This window comes from Squalius cephalus (genome assembly GCF_949319135.1).
Source record: "Squalius cephalus genome assembly, chromosome: 16".
Taxonomy (NCBI): domain Eukaryota; kingdom Metazoa; phylum Chordata; class Actinopteri; order Cypriniformes; family Leuciscidae; genus Squalius; species Squalius cephalus.
Genome location: NC_137137.1, coordinates 19,169,068 through 19,193,358, shown reverse-complemented (window position 1 = coordinate 19,193,358; position 24,291 = coordinate 19,169,068). Strand labels below are relative to the sequence as shown.

General features: G+C 37.7%; 3 protein-coding genes across 4 annotated transcripts in view; all 3 read right to left on the bottom strand.

Annotated features, from left to right (window-relative positions):
• Positions 1 to 24,291, bottom strand: part of LOC307173554 (hereditary hemochromatosis protein homolog) — a 76,452-nt gene that overhangs the window by 43,191 nt on the left and 8,970 nt on the right. The window lies entirely within an intron of this gene.
• Positions 384 to 5,484, bottom strand: LOC307174010 (uncharacterized protein). 2 transcript variants are annotated; one of them, XM_079897631.1, is made up of 4 exons: positions 5,455 to 5,484; positions 4,776 to 4,995; positions 4,488 to 4,657; positions 1,997 to 3,230 (listed from the first exon to the last, which is right to left on the bottom strand). In XM_079897631.1, exons 3-4 carry the CDS (start codon positions 4,516 to 4,518, stop codon positions 2,101 to 2,103), a joined length of 1,161 nt encoding a protein of 386 aa, XP_079753757.1. In that variant the 5' UTR covers positions 4,519 to 4,657; positions 4,776 to 4,995; positions 5,455 to 5,484; the 3' UTR covers positions 1,997 to 2,100. The 2 variants fall into 2 exon arrangements, 1 of the variants encoding a protein (XP_079753757.1); XR_013823933.1 differs by lacking the exons at positions 1,997 to 3,230; positions 4,776 to 4,995; positions 5,455 to 5,484 and adding exons at positions 384 to 519; positions 1,719 to 1,785 and having other exon boundaries at positions 4,488 to 4,627.
• Positions 11,147 to 22,462, bottom strand: LOC307174336 (uncharacterized protein; the record flags this gene model as incomplete). The annotated part of the gene is made up of 14 exons (XM_079898097.1): positions 11,147 to 11,217; positions 11,259 to 11,327; positions 13,256 to 13,312; positions 13,509 to 13,565; positions 13,722 to 13,784; positions 16,284 to 16,454; positions 16,708 to 16,794; positions 16,903 to 17,056; positions 17,676 to 17,842; positions 18,499 to 18,625; positions 18,829 to 18,959; positions 19,096 to 19,115; positions 21,431 to 21,572; positions 22,432 to 22,462. 14 exons carry the CDS (start codon positions 22,460 to 22,462, stop codon positions 11,147 to 11,149), a joined length of 1,347 nt encoding a protein of 448 aa, XP_079754223.1.

The window sequence follows — 24,291 nt, the reverse complement described above, 5'->3', positions numbered from 1 at the left end:
GCCATATTTTGAGTTAATTTCTGCATTAAAAATAAGTTTTGATTACATTTCTAGTGAGAAATATATATTTTATTTTCATAATATTCACTCAATGAATGTACATAATCACTCGCTTGCTCGTTGTTGCGAAGATTTTTTTAGATCTTGCCAGAATAATGTGAAACTGAAACGTTTTGGTTGAGTCACGTGACTTCAAGAAGGATGGGGAGTGGGTAGTTGTTAGAGTATCTGGATCAAGTTCACAGTAGCTGGCGGTAATGCGCTATCTATCTATCTATCTATCTATCTATCTATCTATCTATCTATCTATCTATCTATCTATCTATCTATGTGTGAAGGAGAGAGATGAGCTGTCAAGCTTTTACAAACACAGCATGTGTTCTCTGGTTTGCTACAAAGTGGGATTTAATATAATGTATAACAACATAAACAGCTTATGGTACAAAACAATGGGATTTAACATTTCCTTAATTCTTGGTGTTCTCCTCCGTCACCCACTGTGTCAGCCAAGTTTTCCCACTGTAATTAAAAGAGATTGTTATTAATTTAGGTCATTACATCAGCCATGAATTAAATTGACAAGGTTAAGGGCAATGAGGAACAGCAAGCAAAACCTTCATTCAGTAGGTTTATAAACTTACAGTAACCTGATAACAGTCAATTGCCTGCCTATGGTAATATTTTGGTTAAGGTTTGAATATGCATTACCTATGGTGTAGCCATTTATTTGAAATCATATACCTCTGCTCTGAAGGTATCCACTGTAAAAGACCTCTGCAATTTGCTGCACAATAATAGTCTTGAAAATGTAGTCATGAAAGACCTCTCAAGTCTTTGGACTTTTGTAAATGCCTTTAACCAATGTGTGTTACTTTAGTATCCCAATGTCAACATCTAATCAAAATGCAATGTAAAGAAAAAGGAAATCCTTGCTCAGAATAAATTGGTGATTATGCCCAACATATGTCTCTCCATTATGGCAGTCAGGTTTATCTGCCTTAAGCACCACATAACTGATAAAATACACAAACACTGTAAAACTTTAACTAAAAGCTCATTGCCAAAAATTGTCCGCCCTCTTATGGGCCTGATGTGATAGCACATTTTGAAAAGTGAAACTCAGTCTCAGTTAGTTTTTTTTTCATAGTAGATCTCCGTTCCCTTGCGCTGTTTAGAGTGTATGTTTAACCTTTAGGCAGCATGCAACATATAATTATTTAGTATCATTATTCATATCATAATCCATCCAGTTAATCTCATGGTACCCACATGCACCAAATTATAATTCATTTAGATTTGAGCAAGAGCTTTGCACAAAATAAATTAAAGGCAAGCCACATATAGATGGCTATCCCAAATACAACCCGTTCAGTTAAGTGGCTGAAGCAATTATGGATGTTAAATGGACTTGCACTTATATAGTGCTTTTATAATTTTTTGGGACCACTCAAAGTACTTTTACAATGTTCATCACTACCACCCTTTTACACACACATTCATACAACACTGTTTGCAGACAGGCTTTGGAGATTGGATTCCCACGTATTCACACACCCAATGACACACTGGGGGAAAGTGTGGGTTCAGTGTCTTGCCCAAGGACACTTCGACACACTGAGCCACAGCCGCCCACAAATACAAGCCAAGGCTATTACTTTAAGTTTTGAAGTACTAAGAATGAGGCTACTCCAATCAAAACTATGATAAATTGTACATACCAGAGTGAACAGGGCTCTTCACTGGGTAGTAAGGTTCCCCTTCTAGGATGGATCCCATGGTTACATTCTGAAAGAGCAAAAAAAGTACATGAGTTTGACCTCATACATCCTCATCAATGTATTAAAAAATGATTTTCACAGGCAACACATGATATATTTATGACTTAAGTATATGACTTAAGTATATCTGGCTAAGGCAAAAGAATCACTGTATTTGAAATCTGATTTGAAATGGTGAAATGTTAATCTAGGAAAGCTTAATAACCTAATTCACTTGCCAAAAGTTTTTGCTTCAACATCTGTCAATCATCCTGTCAGAATTTTGAAACGTTATATTTCCCTTTAAGTAATATTTGAAAGGCAAGTTATCCAGACCTACATATTACAGGACCGGAGGACCGGTGGTGGGCTGGATGAGGGACTGGATGGGAGGAGGACTGGTGGTGGGCTGGATGAGGGACTGGATGGGAGGAGGACTGGTGGTGGGCTGGATGAGGGACTGGATGGGAGGAGGACTGGTGGTGGGCTGGATGAGGGACTGGATGGGAGGAGGACCGGTGGTGGGCTGGATGAGGGACTGGATGGGAGGAGGACTGGTGGTGGGCTGGATGAGGGACTGGATGGGAGGAGGACTGGTGGTGGGCTGGATGAGGGACTGGATGGGAGGAGGACTGGTGGTGGGCTGGATGAGGGACTGGATGGGAGGAGGACTGGTGGTGGGCTGGATGAGGGACTGGATGGGAGGAGGACTGGTGGTGGGCTGGATGAGGGACTGGATGGGAGGAGGACTGGTGGTGGGCTGGATGGGAGGAGGACTGGTGGTGGGCTGGATGAGGGACTGGATGGGAGGAGGACTGGTGGTGGGCTGGATGAGGGACTGGATGGGAGGAGGACTGGTGGTGGGCTGGATGAGGGACTGGATGGGAGGAGGACTGGTGGTGGGCTGGATGAGGGACTGGATGGGAGGAGGACTGGTGGTGGGCTGGATGGGAGGAGGACTGGTGGTGGGCTGGATGAGGGACTGGATGGGAGGAGGACTGGTGGTGGGCTGGATGGGAGGAGGACTGGTGGTGGGCTGGATGAGGGACTGGATGGGAGGAGGACTGGTGGTGGGCTGGATGAGGGACTGGATGGGAGGAGGACTGGTGGTGGGCTGGATGAGGGACTGGATGGGAGGAGGACTGGTGGTGGGCTGGATGGGAGGAGGACTGGTGGTGGGCTGGATGAGGGACTGGATGGGAGGAGGACTGGTGGTGGGCTGGATGAGGGACTGGATGGGAGGAGGACTGGTGGTGGGCTGGATGGGAGGAGGACCGGTGGTGGGCTGGATGAGGGACTGGATGGGAGGAGGACTGGTGGTGGGCTGGATGGGAGGAGGACTGGTGGTGGGCTGGATGAGGGACTGGATGGGAGGAGGACTGGTGGTGGGCTGGATGGGAGGAGGACTGGTGGTGGGCTGGATGAGGGACTGGATGGGAGGAGGACTGGTGGTGGACTGCTGGTTAGCACAACCTGTACAAATGGTACAAAAAGAGGAAATTATTCACCTCCTGTAATAAGAACAAATGTACCCTTTTTTTTCTAGCAGTGACTGTGCTCCATAAGGAAACATCCAGTACATTTGTCTTTTGTATTCTTCTGTCTATAAATGCTGCCCTATGGACTCTATGCTCTCTATAGAACTGAGGCGAGGCTGATTTTGTACTCTGGTGCAAATTGTAGGATCTCATTACCCCATGTGAAGTGGAGATATGTGTTTATAGTTTTTTGAAGTTGAATTGAGCAATGCATCTTGCTGTTGACTATTTTGCTATGTATGGCAGACAATCAGTGAGCTATGTGGCTCACTGACTAGTAAAAGAAACTAAGTCTGCAAACAACGGTTATTTTCATAATCTAAAAGATGATGTATGAATATATATATATATATATATATATATATATATATATATATATATATATATATACAAATGTAAGACTGAAAGCAGAGCATTTTTTATTAAAAAATTATCAAAATCGTTGGTGATTAATTGTATAATTGATTAATAATCTCAAATATCAATTAATTGTCGCAGCTCTAAAAGAAAAACACTTTATAATAATGGTCTGTCATTAATAAGTAACTATGCAGGAAGTAATGCAGGACTAATGAGTATTACTACATTAACACTTCAGCTACTACAATTAATTAATATAGAAACAAGCTTAACTAATCAGTAAGTAATATCAAATTTAGGAGATAGTTCATTATTAGATAATCAATAATTACTTAATGAGATTTGCATAATTAAGAACTAATAGGTAATTATGACAAATTATAAAGAATTACTAATTAAATTAATTACTAATCACAACATTAACGTGTCTGAGACGTTAGCAATTGTCTTTTTTTACTCTCAACGTGGTCATAAAATGCATCGCTAAATACTCAAGGGTTACCTAGTCAGTCTTCAAGGACTACTAGTGATCTGGACTATTATTTTAAAGTAAAAAAAGATGCTTTTCACTTTAAAATAATGGTCCAGATCACTAGTAGTTCCTGCATAGTTAATTATTAATGACGGACCATTATTCTAAAGTTTTACCGAAAAACCTATTGGATAAAGCAAAGATCAAATTTGATGAACAGGTGAATAGCTATTTTTGGTCCACTGTGGTTTGCCCTGTGGCAGCGCTACCAAGACAATTCCCAACTGTAATTGCTGTGTCTGTGCCACATTTGTTTTTATGTTGACTGGAGTAAGATTTTAAATAATCGCACACACTTACTATTAATTAACACTTCATAGAGAGCCTTCATCCTGTCAAGGCATTTTTCAGAATGGTCGGACAGCTGCCATTTTTGGCTGGAGGACTTGTGCGGACCAGGTTTTCTGCTTCTTTGTTTTCTTTCCAATGAAGACTATGGCCTTGTACCCCAATCTGTTTAACTTTTCGACCTGAAAATAAAGATATATATTATATAATTTATACAGAAATATAAGCAATTATAAATGTCTGAAGCATTGTGGGCTGTAATTATGTAAATAATAATAACTACAGACGTTAAACACATACCAAGACAGATGCCTCATCAATAACATGAGAGGTGGTTTGGTTTTTGTTTTTGTTTTTCAACCACGTCTCCTTTCTGGCCTCAAATTTCTGGAGTTTTTTTCCCAGTCTTTGCTTTCTTGGCTGTACTGACTGGCAATATTTGCAGGTCTTGGTGGCCACACCAATAGCTGCTTTGCAACTCACGCAGGTTGTTATTGTTGACCCTCTTGGCATCTTAAAACTAGAATATAAAACAATCAACATTTAATGACAACGTTTAATGACAACCAAAGTGACAAAGGCACTGCATTATTTAAGTGTTACATTGCAAATGTTTGTAATTTGGCCTACTTCAGTATTATCAGTAATGTCAGACAACACTCCATGTGTGTTTCATATTTTTTATGCAACAATAACCCATACTCCATAGTTGATTTCTGTTTTCATCTAGGTATTGGCGTCAATAAAGTTTTCAACTTATATAATTCTGACCTCGGTTAGCACATTGCTGCCAACTGCAGCTAACGTTAAATGCGGTGGCTAATAATAATGCTGGATAAACCCCTATGTCATTAGATACATTCCTATAAATTAATGGTGATAAATAATTAATGAATGATGGCTTAGACAGCGCTAACTAACTTTATTATTCAGGTTCCGTAAGCATATGTTCATATCAGTACGTGTATTCATTACCTACCTTTGAGGTTGTACAGTATGATGGTGGCGGAGAGAGCGGACACCCCACCCCTCACTCAGTTGTCAATCTGCTGACCTCTGTGCCTCTGTGATAGGGCAACCCACTTGTCAATCAGCGACCTCTCGCAGCTACGTTACCCACACGTAAAAACGTGATGCCACTTTTGTGACACTGTTTATATCAAAATAAAAATTATACGATTAATTATTTTTTCAACCTCAGACTCATTGGTCTTGGCTCATTTTCTGTGAAGAATATATTTCAGAACACATTTTCAATGACCATTTTCAATGACCACACACTGTACAGCCCCCACCCCCCATTTATATTACACGAACGATGTTCGGGACCACTCCTCCTCCTCCTGTCAGGGCCTGCTGTTATTGTGTGTGTGTGTGTGTGTGTGTGTGTGTGTGTGTGTTCTTGTATATGGTTTATGAGGGCACAAATGTGTATAAAGACATGGGTATTTATAAACCAAAGACACTGTGTCCTCATAAACCAAATGACTTACAAACATACTAAATGGTGTTTTTTTAAATTTTCTGTGACTGGTTTATGCCAGGATGACCTAAGTTAGTTAGTTAGTTAGAAGTTAGAAAACTTTATTAATCCTTGTGAGGGGAAATTCGTTCGCCACCATTGCACATTACAGACAAATAAAACATTTCAACACATACAAAAAAAAAAAAAAAAAAAAAATTACACAACTTCATTAAAAAACCTAACTGCATTCGGATTAAAAGACCTTCTAAATCGCTCTGTAGAACACCGAGGCATTACTAATCTTCCACTAAATGAACTTTTTAATCCACTAAAAATACAATGTAGTGGATGACCTTTGTAACACATAATTTTTTTTTTAATTTTGACCTTGTGCTCTTCTCCACAGTAACCTCAAGTGAATCAGGATTTAGGCCAATAACCGATCCAGCTTTTCTAATCAAATTATTGATCCTATTCTTATCATCTACAGTGATACTGCATCCCCAACAGAGGACTGCATAAAACAAAACACTAGCCATGATTCCCTGATTTCACTAGTTCACACTTACAAATAAGTCAGATAGAAATAAATGCGTATTTGGCGTGCTGTCCGAGGAGAGGGCTCCAGGCTCGGTATTATTAGATTTTAGTAGACAAAAAAGTGTGTGCAGTGCTTTATTGGATATTTTTGTTATTCAGCCAGTGTTCGTGGGTCTGGTGGACCCGCTGCATTTTGGGGTTTATAATTCAACATAATATAAAAATGTATGTTAAAATACTCAACAGATGTTTATTTTATCCCAGTTACAAGCAATATAAACAGCATATATGGTTAATATTTTCTCTTTACCTTTGTTAGATCACATTTAAGAATTGCAACCTTGTGTGGGAATGGCAGGAGTAGAAACAAAACTCACTTTTGCACTCACACTCTCTCACATTTACATACAATCTCTCTCTCACACACGCACACCCTCACGCACACACACACACGCACACACACACACACACACACACACACACACACACACACACACACACACACACACACACACACACACACTTGAAGCCCTCGAAGTGCTTTCTGAACCTAAGCCATGTCATAGGGCACATGTCCAAAATGTGAAAAAATTAAAACTTTGTCATATAGCTAAACCAAATACATCACTGGAAAGGTCTTGACCTGGAGAGTAACATATATCAATTTGAAGGTTCTATAGTATTACTGCTTTGAGATATTGACCTCTGAACCTTAACCTCAGGGCATATTTGAAGGCTTATAATTATGGAACAAAAAGGGTTACGGACATGAGACCAACTATTAGAGAAAGGTGTTTACATGGGTTATAAGTTGAGTAGTCATAGTCATAGTCACCAAGGGGTGGGGGGGGACTATGGTGTGAAAATAAAAAATCCCCCTTTGAACAAGACAATATTTAAAGTCTGATGCCAAAAATGTGTTTAACATCCCCTCAAACCCCTGGAATGCCACCAATTAAGTATTTATAACTTCCAATTTTAGGGAAAACCCTGTTTTTAAAAAAAAAACTACAACTCCCTAGACCCCTCTTTAGTACTTGTGTTGACATCAGCACCCCAGTTGTAGTTCCACCGTTTTAGGGTCGTGCTAGGGTTGTGAAAACATGTATCTACCCAATGTATCAAATATCACACACTGTCTAATAAATAATTATACTACATGTATATGATCTATGCTAAGAAAAGACAAAAATGTTTGCTTAATGACTATATTTTAACTAAAACAGGAGACCAGCGCGCCAACTGCTCTGCTCACGTGACGCAAAGCGGACTGAGTGTCCTCATCTCCATAGTAACGGCCCATGTTGCTACTTCCGCTATGAAAAATGTAAAAAAAACAAAAAAACAAAAAAAAAACACACAGACACACACACACACACACACAAATACATTTGTTTTTCATAACTGAAGGCGTGATTTTTAAAAACGTCATATTTGACGTCAGTCTACTGTGGTGCTGCGTTATAAAACACATTATCTTTAAGACAAGAGATATTTAATTGTCCGCCGTTTTTGTTTTCCCGACAGGAACCTCGAGTCACATGATTGAGACAAAACATAGACAAAAATGTAACAATCACACAGTTTGAGAAAGAAGTTACATTTCCCCTTCGACACTATCTTTTTAACATCGGGCTTGACAGCTGTTCTCAGGAATATGAATATACATTCTCATGAATATGAAGCCTAAAATATCGTTTTCGCCCTTGCCTTTGGCTTGCTCAGTTGGGGATATTTTGGGGATATTTAATTTTATTCTATCAATCAATAAATTCCACTAGAAACAAACTTTGTTGTATTATTTTATTTTAATACTGTGAAGCTGCTTTGATACAATCTGTATTGTGAAAAGCGCTATACAAATATACTTGATAAATGATAAAATGATAGTGGCTTGCTATCGTACAGGTGATATGATTAAGTTAACACTGACAAAGGCTAAAAAATAACATACATTTTAAAGGCAAATTGATGTATGAATAATAATATATTACTTATAATAATAATAATAATATAATAATTATTAATAAATATTAATAAAATAATATTTTAATTTTACAAGAGCATCTGGCCCTGATAGTGTCTGCTTAGAAAAGTTCTGGCCCTCGGACAAGTGTAGTTGATGACCCCTGCCTTAGAACATAGGCCCTAATACTTATTACAGACTTACTTGAAAGGAACAACACACACAAAGGGATAAAACAGGAAATTGAATTAAAGAGAAAAGAAAGAAAAAGAAAGAAAGAAAGAAAGAAAGAAAGAAAGAAAGAAAGAAAGAAAGAAAGAAAGAAAGAGAGATGTGCCACACGTGCTAGATACGTGTGTGTGCCACAGCCTGAGACAGCAGGTGAATGTGTGTTTCCCTACTGTCCACCCCAGTGACCCTCAGTGTTATGTGTGTGTGTTAAAACACTGTAATATAAAATGTTCACATATATTATAATTTGTATATATGTTAAAACACTGTGGTGTGAAAATGTTCACAGATATTATATTGAATTGAATTAGAGAGAGAGAGAGAGAGAGAGAGAGAGAGAGAGAGAGAGAGAGAGAGAGAGAGAGAGAGAGAGAGAGAGAATTAATATTCTAACATGTGGAAACATAAGTTGGAATAGCGGAATACCTGTACCTCAAAACTAAGTGCTTAACCTTAACCCTAATCTTACCCATCACAACTTTCAAGATTAGAATTACTGTCGCGGGGTTTTGGAGTTAGTGATTGATGTGTGGTAATAAAATGGAGAAGGGTTCAAACTGCTATTGTTTATTATTTCTGTTAGTATTATGTGAAACCTGTACGAACGTTTGGTTACATTAAAGATGATTAAAACCATATTAAAGTTAAAATCTATAAATATATTTTAAGTTCTCCTCTTAGGTTATTAACTATTAGTAGTATTACTTTTAAGTAGACAATTATTAGGCCTATTGGTAGTCAATTTGTTCAACATTGAATCTAATATTACACAAAACGGAAGCAATGCCAACTAGGTGGCTTCAGTGATAGCAACGTCCATAAACCATTTAAAAATTTTTTAAAAAATTGTAGTGTTCAACTGTATACCAAAGTTTCCACAAATATCACAAACCATCTTTTCAATATAATTTTTGCCAAGCATCTCCCAGTGACAGCAAGACTCTTAAACATGTAAAGTTATGATGAAGGTTAGGTCCTTGATAAAACTCAGCCCTACTGAACAAATGATGAAACAGATATATATATATAAAAAAACAAGTAGACTCAATTCAGAACAATATAACTTTATTGGTCCCTTTATTTTTTTGTGTGTGTGTATGTGTGTGTGGATGGGTTGGGGCCATCAACATAGTAAAACTACTCAAACAAGTTATCTTCAGGGTGTTTGCATGGTGTTTTGACAGTGAAGGCACATGTTTTTTTTAAAGCTACATGCCGTATGTGACCATGATTGGCACACTGTGCACTGGGACCATGAACGCCACTTCTTTTTAGCATTTTTCATCTTGTCATCAAAATGGACACGGCAGATACAGCACAAATTGCCTCCATCTACCAAAGGAAAACCACAAATAACCAGTTAGTTGAAATCATACTCATCACAAACATCTCAAAGGCAGCTTGTTCATTTTTAACTGTTGCCAAAGGAATATGTGGGTATTGCACATCAATTAATCTCAGATCTTGCTGGTAATCAATCAAGATAAAAGCAGGTTTTCCTGGGTTCAATTTCAGAAAGCGGCTTTAGTATTTCGGGTTAGGCACCCTGAAATAAGGAAAACTCATGACACAGTTCTTCAGCTTCTTCCAGAGCTTAAAGGAGAACTCCGGTCAATTTTAACATTGAGCTAATTTTTTTGTACATTTGGAGTGCTGTCAATACAGAGAACAACGACAAAAATCGGTGTTGCCTACACCGAGTTATTCTATTTTTAAAATTTGCACCCTGTTGACTTCAATGGGGCAAGTACTAAACCTCCTTTTAGTCGATTGCAGAGTTCACACGCATAGGTTTAATACCTATGATCACTGGCTTAAATAACATAATTTTTATTCATATCTTTCACATCTACTGCAGTCAGACTCACTCGTGTTCACTCAGAAGGAATCACTCACATTTTCTGTGCACTTGTAATGACACATCAAGGATGTTAAGAGGCTAAAAGCAGGTTTAGTACTTGCCCCATTGAAGTCAACAGGGTGCAAATTTTACAAATAGAATAACTCGGTGTAGGCAACACCGATTTTTGTCGTTGTTCTCTGTATTGACAGCACTCCAAATGTACAAAAAAATGAGCTCAATGTTAAAATTGACCGGAGTTCTCCTTTAACATTGTTGCAGGTTTATGATTACTAATCGTAATGTCATAACTGATACTGAAAAATTTGTTTTGTAAAAGAATATCCTAGGCAACATCCTTTGCACTCTCAATATATTTATACGTTACAGAGATTGGAATAAGGCTGTTAATTTCTTCTGTAAATTCTGCCTGGAATCTGCCCCTTGAAAGACTTAAAAGTAAATCTAGTTAAATGCTGTTTCATCCTAAAAGGATTGGAGACCAATTTGTCACAGTCTAGTGTTTTTTTTCCTTTTTAAAAGGTCTTAGTCCATGCTTCTGTTTCCATATCTATTCTTAATGTAGTATTGTAATCTGTTGAAACTGCCTCTTTTTGTAGATTCATAGATTATATAGATTCACTGTTAGTCTTGGCCAGGTCTATTACGAGGAAGAGCTCATTTGTCTCAATGGGACTGACTGTTAAATACAAATAAACACAATGTGGAAAGATACAGTACCTTTATCTGCAGTCATCACAATGGCTACAGTAGTGGCTGTTTCTAAGGACCCTTCCATCAGCTGTACACCTAAAGTACATAAAACACAACAACAACTTAATTACAAATTCATAATTCAACTTGTCAGCATTAATACTGTCAATAGTTAATTAGTAAATCATTGATTAAAAATACAGTTCCATTATTTGCATATAAATTCAATTCAGTCAATTCAAAGTGTAAAATTATCAGAATATCAACCTTATATATACTGTTTAATGTCACCTGGATAAATACTGTATTTATAAATTGTAATTTTCAAACAAGTGAGCTTTTCTCTTTGTGTCAAATGTCAATGGCAGACTTCTCAGAACAATAGGCCTTTATCACACTTCCTGCTTCCGGAACGCGGAGTAGGGATAAAGAACTTACGGTCAATAGTATTTCTCTATAAGGATTTAAATATTCAGCCTTAATGTCTAAACCATCCCAGGTAGCCTGACTACTATGGAAGGAATATCCTGCCAAATTTAAATACATAAATTAAATGATTAAAATGAAAATTAAAACCATATTAACGATTTCATTACAGAAAACAGCACGCAAAATATGTGACAAAATTGAGAATGAAATTAAATGATTTCATTTTCACAGCATTATCCCTGTCAAATTGAAAAATAAAATGCAATTGGTGATTTCACATTTCATTTTCACTACAGTCTCGCGGCAAGACTGCCAATATTAAAATGAAAAGCCAAACGTGAAAAAGAAACTACAAATACAGTTTTTATAATGCTCTTTAGTAATGCTCACGCAATAATAGTGACACAATTCAAATACAAATGTAAATTTTCGTTTTCATTTTAATTCCTCTTTTATTTCAGTTTTCATTTTCATTTTCAAAGACAACCTGCATGCAAATTCTATGTTAATGAGTGGGTGTGGCTTATTCTAGTAACGGCGCTGAGACACGCCTTCTAGCCAAGTCATCGATATCCCGCATGAGTTGAATGTGTGAAACGAAATTATTTAAATGTGATTATATTGTAATCGAGACGACGAGATATGGCGAAATCTGTTAGTGAGCTTTTGCGGGAAGCTGCCGCAGCATTAGAACATGGAAACAACCAGCCTGACCATGTTAGTTATGATGTTAGACTCAGACTAGACCATAATCGACGATGAGGTTCATTCATGTATTAGGCTGTTTTGGAAATTCAACTATTTGGGTGTACAAAGGTCTTAGTAACACAGTTTCTACAATAATTTTAGCCAGACATTAATACCCGCTAGCTTTAACCGAGAACCTCGGCCAATGTTTCATATTCGCGTCATGCCTAACAACGCCCTTCAGCCGTGACTTATTCAGATACAGCACTAGCCTGTATATCTGTCCGCTGTTACGTGTCTTTTGGTTATTTTAAGTTTGTGTACTAAAAGAATCACAATGCTGATTTTCATTTCCACGCGCACGAGACATCTAGCCTTTATATATGATATCTATGGAGGCAGTGAGCTTGATACTTGATACTTTTGCCTTCTTGGCCGTTTTAAAAACTTTTTGTCGACTTGGTCCCAGACTTAAAACTCTTTATAAAATCAATTTGTAGGTCACGGTTTAGCTCTATAACAACAATGGCAAGCTACACACGCAGCTGTTGTAGTGTACCGGGTTGCTCTACATCAGGACGTAGACAGCCAAAACGTTATCTCAGCTTTCACGAAGGAGGAAACACTCCGCAAGTCTTGGGTTAGATTAATACGTTTATTATTAGATTAACCACATCGTCATAGGTGACTTCAGGCAGGTTGCAGATAGACTTGGTCAGGCAGTAACTATCGGACTCCCCCATTGTAAAACGCTAACCGGAAGACTTGTATTCCCTACTAAAAGACGTACTTCCGGTCTTCAATTGTTGCGTGACATAGGCCTATTGTTTTAACTAAGTTCGAACTTAAGCAATACCAAAAACTGATTTGTAGCATTTGGTAAAATGTCTAACAAATAGAAAAAATACCATTTTCACACATGGCCTCTAAAATTTCCTCCACTGCCTTCGTCTGGATGCCATCTGCTGTGTTTGGTGATATGAAAACATTAAACCATCATACAAAGGTGAAAATTTAATCTTTTGATTTAATATTATTGAAATAATATATACCATGGTTAAATGTGCTGTGCAATGTCCAGTTACATATCTAGTAAACTATGCTCCTTAAGTTTAATGTTATACATTTATTTAAAGATAAAATAAAAACAACTCAGCGTACCTTCTGCATCCACATGCTCAGACATTCCCTCTGCCATGTCAGTGGGGTTGCATTGTGCTGCAAAAATGTATATTTTGATTTAATATTACTACAATAATGTATACATTGGTTAAATGTGCTGTGCAATGGCCAGTTACACATCTAGTAAACTATGCTCCTTAAGTTTAATGTTATACATTTATTTAAAGATAAAATAAATACAACTCAGCGTACCTTCTGCATCCACATGCTCAGACATTCCCTCTGCCATGTCAGTGGGGTTGCATTGTGCTGCATCTGATGTATATTTTTTAGGAAAAAACAAAACAAAAAAACAATTGTGTAATATGAGCATAACAAATAATTAGACTTCCTTCATTACTGGAAAAAATAATAATCACACAGCAGTATCAATTAAGGAATATTATTTGCAGGAGTTATATGCATAGAATTTAATTAGCATGAAAAAAAAAAAATAAAACCATTGACAAGGGCCAGTCACTAGTCACATTTAACTAAAAAGCTATAGATATTCTGGAGATGTGCCTTTTTAGAAATTATGTAGCATTATAATGACAAAAATAGAAATAGTGTCACATCCTTTACTAACTGTCAAAGACACATACATATTCTGTAACCAGAATCATTTTTAATTCAATTTTAGTTATATAGCGCCAATTCATAATAAAAATTATCTCAAAGCACTTTTCAAGCAGAGTAGGTCTAGACCATACTCTTTATAATATTATTAACAAAGACTCAACAATTCCACTACTGTAGGGGTTAACTAATGTTAAAGCTGCCGTCTGTAGGATTTTTTTTTTTATCATATTCATTGAAACCGACACTATGCTCCAACAGAAAAACATAAATCAGCCGGTTATAGAAAAATAACCGCGCTTCCACCTCCACCTGGAGCCTGTTATTTGTTTAACAAAAATACACTGCTCCCGGTTCTTCTGGTCCAATCAGCGCAGGGTGAGAGTTGTCAATCACAGTTCATGCCCACGCCACAGATCCTCCCTCCCCTCTCGCGCACGTTACAATATCACTTGCACACGCCTGAAGTTTGCTGGTGTGTTGGATTGTACGAAGCATGATGGCGGAGAGAAAATCTATCTAGAAAATCTAAGCTCATGGGAGTGGGGGAGGGGCATGAGAGTTGTAAACATTCAAAAACAATTCTATGTTCACTCAATCTTCCAGGGTTGCCGACTGCAGCTTTAACATGTAAACTTATCAATAAGAGCCCCATCTGATGATGCAGATGACCAAGCTGATTGATCAATGTTGCCAGTGCGACTCGACCAGAATGTATAAGATTTGTAAGTTTGAGGCCCCGAGTTACTATCTTGAGGCCACGAGTAGTTACTATCTTGAGGCCACGAGTTAATATCTTGAGACCACGAGTAACTATCTTGAGACCACGAGTAACTATCTTGAGACCACGAGTAACTATCTTGAGGCCAAGAACTATTATCTTGAGGCCACAAGTTACTATCTTGAGGCCAAGAATTACTATCTTGAGGCCACAAGTTACTATCTTGAGGCCACGAGTAGTTACTATCTTGAGGCCAAGAGTTACTATCTTGAGGCCATGAGTTAATATCTTGAGGCCACGAGTAGTTACTATCTTGAGGCCATGAGTTAATATCTTGAGGCCACGAGTTACTATCTTGAGGCCACGAGTTACTATCTTGAGGCCACGAGTAGTTACTATCTTGAGGCCATGAGTTAATATCTTGAGGCCATGAGTTAATATCTTGAGGCCACGAGTTACTATCTTGAGGCCACGAGTAACTATCTTGAGGCCACGAGTAGTTACTATCTTGAGGCCGCAAGTTACTATCTTGAGGCCGCAAGTTACTATCTTGAGGCCATGAGTTAATATCTTGAGGCCACGAGTTACTATCTTGAGGCCACGAGTTACTATCTTGAGGCCACGAGTAGTTACTATCTTGAGGCCATGAGTTAATATCTTGAGGCCGCAAGTTACTATCTTGAGGCCATGAGTTAATATCTTGAGGCCACGAGTTACTATCTTGAGGCCACGAGTTACTATCTTGAGGCCACGAGTAGTTACTATCTTGAGGCCACGAGTAGTTACTATCTTGAGGCCGCAAGTTACTATCTTGAGGCCGCAAGTTACTATCTTGAGGCCATGAGTTAATATCTTGAGGCCACGAGTTACTATCTTGAGGCCACGAGATACGTGCTAGAAACAGTCAGTTAAATATTTGGGTTCTACTGTTCTGGAACAACCCTTGGAAGGCCAAACAATGTAGTTTGGCTTTTGAACGAAAAACACAGCATCTCGATGACATGGCGGCGCCAGCGAGGATAAAAGTTACACCTTTTTTAGCGTATACATTTGGGCGGTGTTATGAAACTGCCCCACACACTGACATAGAGATGTGGGGGCATTTTAAGTGTTTCAGGAAGGTGTGGCTGAACCGTAACTTTTACAAAGAATATTTGAGACTTTGTAACTACAGATCTTGCACTAACAGCTACATAATACACTTAAGAAATAGGAAAACAAGAAATTGCATCATATGATCTATTTAAGAGGCAGAGGCAAACCTTAAGCAAAACCATGACTACACCTGGGCGACCATCGTCCTTGACAGGTTGGGGTGAAGGGACAGAGAGAGATACAATGGCCCAGCACTATACAAAGACTTAAATGTAGGCCTGTATTATTCTTTGGCTAACTTATTTTCACCACTTTGTATAGAGCCAAATGGTCTGCCAAAACACAAGTGGAGAAAGACAACCACTGGTAATTTCACTTACCTATTTCAAATGTAATCTCCTCTGCTGCTTGCAATATTCTTACCAATTGGTTCCTTCCATAAAAGGAAGGCTTTTTCAGGGTAAGGCTATTGGGCAGTCCAGAAACTCTAATGACCAAGCCCTGATTCACTAGGGACTGGTAGGGGACCCTTCCAGTACCTCCGGCCTCCTCTTAAAGACATGGGCACACATATGTTAAACAATGTTACACAGTTGGACAATTGTGACCCTCCCTTCTAGTTGTTAGCCAGTGTAAAGGTTGCAAACAGTCATTTTGGTAAGGTGACAATCTAATGGTTGATGGGCAAACATTAGATAATTTATTTATTTGATAATAATACCATGGATTCATGAAGGTATAATAGGTTATCAAGATAAGCAGTTTCTTTACATCCTTTTTAAAAGTATTTGAAATTACGCTTACTATATTTCTGGTTGAAGAGATCTTTTACTTTTCCCACCAAAACAGAGACGTGTTCTCTGGCACTGGGCATTGCGGCTGAGGAGCTGGCTACAGATGCAACAACAGACAACAATTAATTTCATAAAACTGTATTATGTAAATTTGCACTATTATGGGCCTGAGACCATTTCTGTGGATTTTAATATAAACCAATACCTTTGAAATGCAGTGCAAAGTTGTTCACTGTATCAGATTTATCAAGGAAATCAGTGGCTCCTCTGCTGCTGATTTCAAAAACCTCTAATGAGGACTTTTGACGATCAAAGGACAAGATGGCTGTTTCCACACCTAACTCCTCAAGCTTGGACACCTTTACAATATTTAGATAAAGAAGACAACCGCAAAAATTGTAAAAAAAAATGTATTATACACAAAATAGACAAAACTTACTTTTAAAAATCCAACATACACTGAGGAAACAACTCATAACAGGGCTTGGCAATTTTTTTATTTTTTATTATTTATCCTTTATTTTACCAGGTGATGTCCCATTGAGATAGTCAAATCTCTTTTACAAGGGAGCCCTGGGGAGGGCTTGGTCTTGGCAATATATGAAAACAGTGTTGTCACACGTGGCAAATAAGTGGTCAGGGACCACCAGGGTTACAATAACTATACATTAGCTGTGTTTTTATATGCAACTAATAATTTGACTCATAGACATTTGTGACTACTAATGCTTCAATTGACCACCTTGATCTGAATAGACTAGCCTGTGAGAATATTTGATGTTGAAAGCCTTGTAAACAAAAATCAGATGGAATATTAATTTGGAATAAACTCATTTGAAATTATGATAAAATCTACAGATAAACAATCCAGTTGTCTAAAACAATGTTCTGCACACATTACAATTGCTGTTGATCATCCTTCCATCTAATTATGTAAGAATATCACTAATGCTTAATAAATGAATCCTCTTTCCAAACCTCTAACTTCATCTTCTTGAGGTGCATTTTTATCCGGGCATCCCTCATCTCAGGGCTTAGGTCCTGTGCCTCCCCATGTGCCCTCAGTGCTGCTGCCTCCTCAACATACTTCTTTTTTTCTTCTTCCCCCAATGTGGCCCACCTTCCCTTAATATCATTCATTGTTCCTGAGGAAAAAATAGATGCACAGAAAACTTAACACAAAGTCAGCATCTTCTTTTTAAAGTAAATTTACATGACGACAATCAGTCGAAAACACTGGTTTTGGGTTGTGAAAAACCCACTTCTCTGTAACAACTCTGTAAAAACAAAATAACGTGAAATAGATCAACTGATGATTCTTTTGCAACTTGCGTGAGTAAAGTACTTGCTAAATACTATCATGAAAATCTGTTTCATCATGACCTTACATGACCCTCATGAAACTGATTTCAACAGGTTGTACAAAAACAAACAATTTAGTATAAAAATTAAAAGCAGTCGTTAAAGATGCTATAAGCGATCTTGGTTGGCGTACCTCTTGTTGATGTTTGAGCTAACACACAAAATGGAGGCTAGCTAGACCCTCTCTCCTTCTCATCCATGCAATAACCCCCCAAACCCACCCCACAACATTCTTGTCGGTTATTGGCTGGAACAGTTTGTTATGTTTTGTGCTGCTGGTCACTCTGTATGTTGCTCAGTTTGTGGAGCGTGGGATGTCTGCAGAGACTGTTTTTTTTTAACAGTGTGTTCAGTGTGTTGCGATATGTGAAAAATAAAACGTTTCAGCCTAAAAAAACGTGCAAGAATGCTTATAGCACCTTTAAATTGTGTTTCTCACCTTTGTTTTTCAATATATCTCTACAAAAAAGATTATAAGGCGACAACTCTCGAATGTGAGTTTTGGCCTTTGATGGCCGGGGCTCAGATGAAGCATTTTGTGACCTTTTGTAATTACCGATCCAGTTCTGAAAAACAAAAAACAGCAAAAGGGCATTACACCAATTAAACTGAATGTTAACAAAACACAAGCAGTGCAACCAAATGATATATATATATATATATATATATATATATATATATATATATATATATATATATATATATATATATATATATATATATATATTTGACATGTTGTTTGTTAGTGTAGCACTAAAGTAAACCTTACTTCTATGACACTGGTGTCCAAACCAGTAGCCGATGCAGCTCTAGGAATTAATTCAGAACCAACTCGTGTCATTCCTTTTTCAAAGAATGACCTCAGGGTTTCCTTCTGAATTCCATTAATGGGAGTTCTCTCTTGTTAAATAATAATGAAGAAAGAAAAAGCTAATCAGTAATAAATAAGTAATAAAAAAAGACAGTGTTGCAGATCATACAATCGTTTTCAGACACTCTTGCCTAATGCTTCTAGATTAGCAACTGTAAGGCTTACCTCTCTGGGCCATCTTCAACCTAAAACATAAACATAGAGAAACTGGCACAAGAAAGATTTGTGGACAATGAATTCCAAACAGCCCAAAACCAAATTTTGTCTTGTTCAACAAAAACATGAAGCTTAAAAAAAACTTACCACTTACCACAGAAGTTCTTGTAAAATTAAATATATGCTGTAAAAGGGAGACAAAAAGTTAGGTAAATAGATATTAATGTGACACAGGCAGGCAGAAAAATATTTAGACAGACCTGTGCATTTGGGTTTTATTTTTCAAGTTCAGTGTCGAGGACACCAATAAATGGGACACAGACACCACAGTATATTTAACGTTAACGTTACTTCTAATAAATTGTCAGTGTTCCTCTTTTGCATTAATGTAATTGTAAGCTTCCTCGTGTGGGATCAAATAATGTAGCCAAGCTTTGTTCAAACCCACAGAACTTTATTTTACATTCTAGTCAATATTCCAAGGTTTCCAAACAGCCATAAAATACGTCTTGGGTTTGAATATTTCACTCGAGTCAGTATGGGTAACGTTGGGCCTATGGCTTCAGTGAAGCGTTATCGAGCATACACAATATATGGAATAAGCCTTACTGTCAATGTGTAAAAAGCCATTTTTACAGTTTAACTTTGCGTTTAACTATAAACTAAATTCCCCCATTAGCTTCAGAAATAAAAAATATGCTTATTAGCAAATTTAATGCTCACATAAAGCATGTAAAGTAGAGACAGGCTAATAATATGGCCTAGCTATAACGTTTGCAGACACATATCGCAATGCGCGTATTTCATGTAAATGTAGTAGGCTACTCAGAAATATGGAAAGATTATTAAAATTATTAATAAAAACGAGTGCTGCAAAATGATGGCTTCATTGTCGTTTTCTTTACTCAAAACCAATATAATAAAAGGCAAAGCAAATGCTAAGTACATTACATGTACATTACATTATGAATTTCTCATCACAGATTTGGCATTTACAAACGCATCTGGGATATTAATCACATCTTCATTATGTAACATCGTATCTGATGTACAGTACTGATTAAGACGAATGCAATGCATAATTCATTAAACAGACATGAAGGGTTTAAATTACCCAAATGCACACATATCAGATAGGCCTATAAGTTACTACTCTGAGACAACATTCGTAAACACTCACTCAAATAATATTAACCCTCTATGGTACGGTGTTGCCTCCAGGCAACATAGTCTATTTTAGCTTTTTATAATAAAAACTTAATAAAATTTAATTGGTCAATGCTCTCTAAGGGGAGAGGAACTCAAATACTAATTGTTGAAAATGCAAAAGAGTGGTCACATGACCCACGGGGGTCCATTTTGGTCCCTCTTTCAGCACACGTGCACATGTCACATGGCTCCATATTTTCTCCACTGAAAAGGGCATTTTTCACTAATTTCTGTCCAGATAATCAGTTACAAAAAATCTGAGTCACCTTCACTGGTAAGTAAAGAAGTATTTTCAAAAACTTTACATTATATATCATCAAATGTTTCATAGGAAATGACATAAAACTGCATGTTGCCTCGAGGCAACATTGTACCATAATGGAATCACATAAGGCCATACCAGGCATACTAGGTTTGAATACTTGAAAGTATATTTTATTTGTAAGGAAAGAAGTTTGAATTATCTAAATGTATTTGCATTTTTGCAAACTGAAAACTCAGCATGGTTCGACGGGACATTTGGCCACTATAGTGGGAAATCGGATAAATAGTGGGTTTGTGGGACGAGGGCGTGGCTTGTGAGTGGTCAGCGGGGGCCGACTGGTCATTTGGCCACTATAGTGGGTAATCGGACAAATAGTGGGTTCGTGGGACGGGGCATGGCTTGGGACCGGTCGGGGGGTCAACGGGACATTTGGCCACTATAGTGGGCAATCGGACAAATAGTTGGTTCGTGGGATGGGGGCGTGGCTTGGGACCGGTCGGGGGGTCAACGGGACATTTGGCCTCTATAGTGGGTAATCGGACAAATAGTTGGTTCGTAGGATGGGGGGCGTGGCTTGGGACCGGTCAGGGGGGTCAACGGGACATTTGGCCACTATAGTGGGTAATCGAACAAATAGTTGGTTTGTGGGACGGGGGTGTGGCTTGTATGTGGTCAGCAGGGGTCGAGGGGATATTTGGTCACTATAGTGGGTAATTAGACAAATAGTGGGTCCGTGGGAGGGGGGCGTGGCTTGTGATTGGTCAGCGGGGGTCGACGGGACATTTGGCCACTATAGTGGGCAATTGGACAAATAGTGGGTTAGTGGGACAGGGGCGAGTGGCGCCAAACTGAGGATGAAGGCAGCGCTACTTCTGGGGGTCTCGGATAATCGGGGGGCTCCCGTCAGGCCCCTGGGGGGGGATCAGGCCCCTCCTGACCCCACACGGGTCATTAGGTCGGCCAGGGAGGTCTTCCACATGTTTGATCTTGCTGTTGTTGAGGCCTGGCTCCTCTATCGGAGAGACAGCAGAGTTAGGATGAGGTTATGGTGATTTTTAATGTTTTATCTTGAAACAACACCGATTGTAATGTTTTGATATGATAACTTGATGATATGATGGTTTGTAGTACTTGCGTTCCACGATGGTACAATGTTGCCTGAGGGCAACAGTTGGATAATAAATGTTACTTTTTATTAAATATGAAATGTGTAATTCATTAAAAACTTGATAAATATGTGTGTTCAAGTGTTTAGTTAAAGAAATTGATGTTTTCAATAAATATATACATTTTTTCTTCATGAAAATGTCAAATGTTTAAATTTGTCCATTGTGGTACAATGTTGCCTTGAGGCAACAAACTTTTAATTAATAAATAAATTAAAAAAATAATGAAAATGTTTATTGATATTGTTATAGTGTCCATTTTTAAGCAGGAAAAACATAACAAACAATTTTTTCCTCACTGATATCATATTGCGTACCATAGAGGGTTAACATACGACGATTTATAATGCTACCATTATTTGGTAGTATAATAATGGATAGGAATTTTATAATACGATATAATATTATTATAATATATAATAATGTATATTATTATCAGCTTCTATAATGCTACCATTTACCCATGCTAACCATGTGCGCTCAGGCAGACTAACGTACGTTAACGTTAAGTTTAAATTATGTCATGATATTCATATAGTAAAACAGACAGTATTGCATCAAACATAGTTTATACTAAAACGTAAGTTTGTTGTGTGCACTATGTGTTGCATTTATCTGGAAAGAAGTAACTTTTGTAATAGATTAAAGATTAATAAAAACGAGGGCCGCGAAATTATGTCTTCCTCTTCTTTACCTGTTCTTTACTCAGAATGAAGCGCATGACGTCGGACGACATGACGCAAGTTTTCCCCAACTAATTCACTAAATGCATATAACGTTATTTTTTTACATAAAGCACAAATAAGAAATTAAACAGTATTTGAAAGTATTAGACAATTAACATTTTACTATATTATAAAGAAATGCACAAACATACACGGCTATGCCTAGGCTACTCGTATTACATCAACAATCATGTCACGCTCACGCAATACGATTTGTATGTATTGTTTTCTCTTATTGGCTAATTAATTACAGCTTAAAGGCTTAGTTTAATCATTTTAATGGTCTTACCTGAAGATATCAAGCTGGAAATGTCGCAACGTTACCGCGTCGTCCAGTACATTATTTGTGAGTGATCAACCATGTGGATGGATAATAACAGCCTTCTGAGCCTTCTAGTAGTCCTGCTCTTGTACATTTGTGGGTGATTAACCATGTGGATGGATAATAACAGCCTTCTGAGCCTTCTAGTAGTCCTGCTCTTGTACATTTGTGGGTGATTAACCATGTGGATGGATAATAACAGCCTTCTGAGCCTTCTAGTAGTCCTGCTCTTGTACATTTGTGGGTGATTAACCATGTGGATGGATAATAACAGCCTTCTGAGCCTTCTAGTAGTCCTGCTCTTGTACATTTGTGGGTGATTAACCATGTGGATGGATAATAACAGCCTTCTGAGCCTTCTAGTAGTCCTGCTCTTGTACATTTGTGGGTGATTAACCATGTGGATGGGTGATAACAGCCTTCTAAGCCTACTAGTAGTCCTGCTCTTGTACATTTGTGGGTGATTAACCATGTGGATGGGTGATAACAGCCTTCTAAGCCTACTAGTAGGCGGAGGAGCCCCCTTCTGGCCCATATATATCAGCTGATAACCGCTGATAACGCCCATTCAATCGTGTGATCACAATCGAATCGGGTGCTAAAATTGACATTGCTGTTAAGTTTAATAATTGGGTAATTTTTTATATAGGCCTATATATTTTTAAGTTTAATGCAGAGTAAAATATTTTATAGAAGCCTGTTTCAATGTCTGTTTAAATGTTTCATTTATGTCCAAATGTGACACGTGTTAGGTCTATAAGTACACTTTATAACTACAGACAGGTATTGAATTCACTTGCAGCATTCATTGTGATTGAATTATTTTGACTGCATGCGGTGGACAGCTTTCCGTGATACTGAGTCATAATATCATCTAACATCAGCACAACAGTGAACTCATGATGTGTCTGTCCAGCAATATACAGTCAAACCAAAATTTATTCAGACACCTTCAACATTTCTCACATTATCACAGTTTATTCACTATACATTAGAAAATTGTAAATAAAATATGACAAGAATTCAGTTGATATTTCACTGGTTTTGGCCATCCTTCTGTTAGACTGTCTCACACATGAATTAGGTTAAATAGCTATCAGCTGGTAAATGTAAGTACACAATTAGATAATGCCAATAGGTCAACCAATTACCAATTAAATGCTTAATTTTGTTCAGTCTGTGGTGTAAAAAGGATGCATTAGCAATTAAAGAAAGAACACTTAAGCAAAACATGGTCATGTCAAAGTGTCTGAATACATTTTACTGGTGGTCCACTATATGAGAATTTTTGGGTATAATATGTCACAGTTTACTTTATTTTGTTATCCTCACATGGCATACATGCACCCAGAAAAAAAAAAAAAAAAAAAAAAAAAATTTTTTTATATATATATATATATATATATATATATATATATATATATATATCTGGTGACTGAATATTTTTTGGATTGACTGTATGTGGCGAAAACCATCAGTGAGAACCTGATATTCTGCTTTTCTGGCACTGGAATAATA

Bases quoted from the DNA above. Each gene is read 5' to 3' on its own strand.
- LOC307174010 (XM_079897631.1), bottom strand. From the start codon at position 4,518: ATGAAGGCTCTCTATGAAGTGTTAATTAATA. The intron at 3,231-4,487 runs GTAAGTGTGTGC...CCATTTGTACAG, and splicing joins CTATGAAGTGTTAATTAATA to GTTGTGCTAACCAGCAGTCC.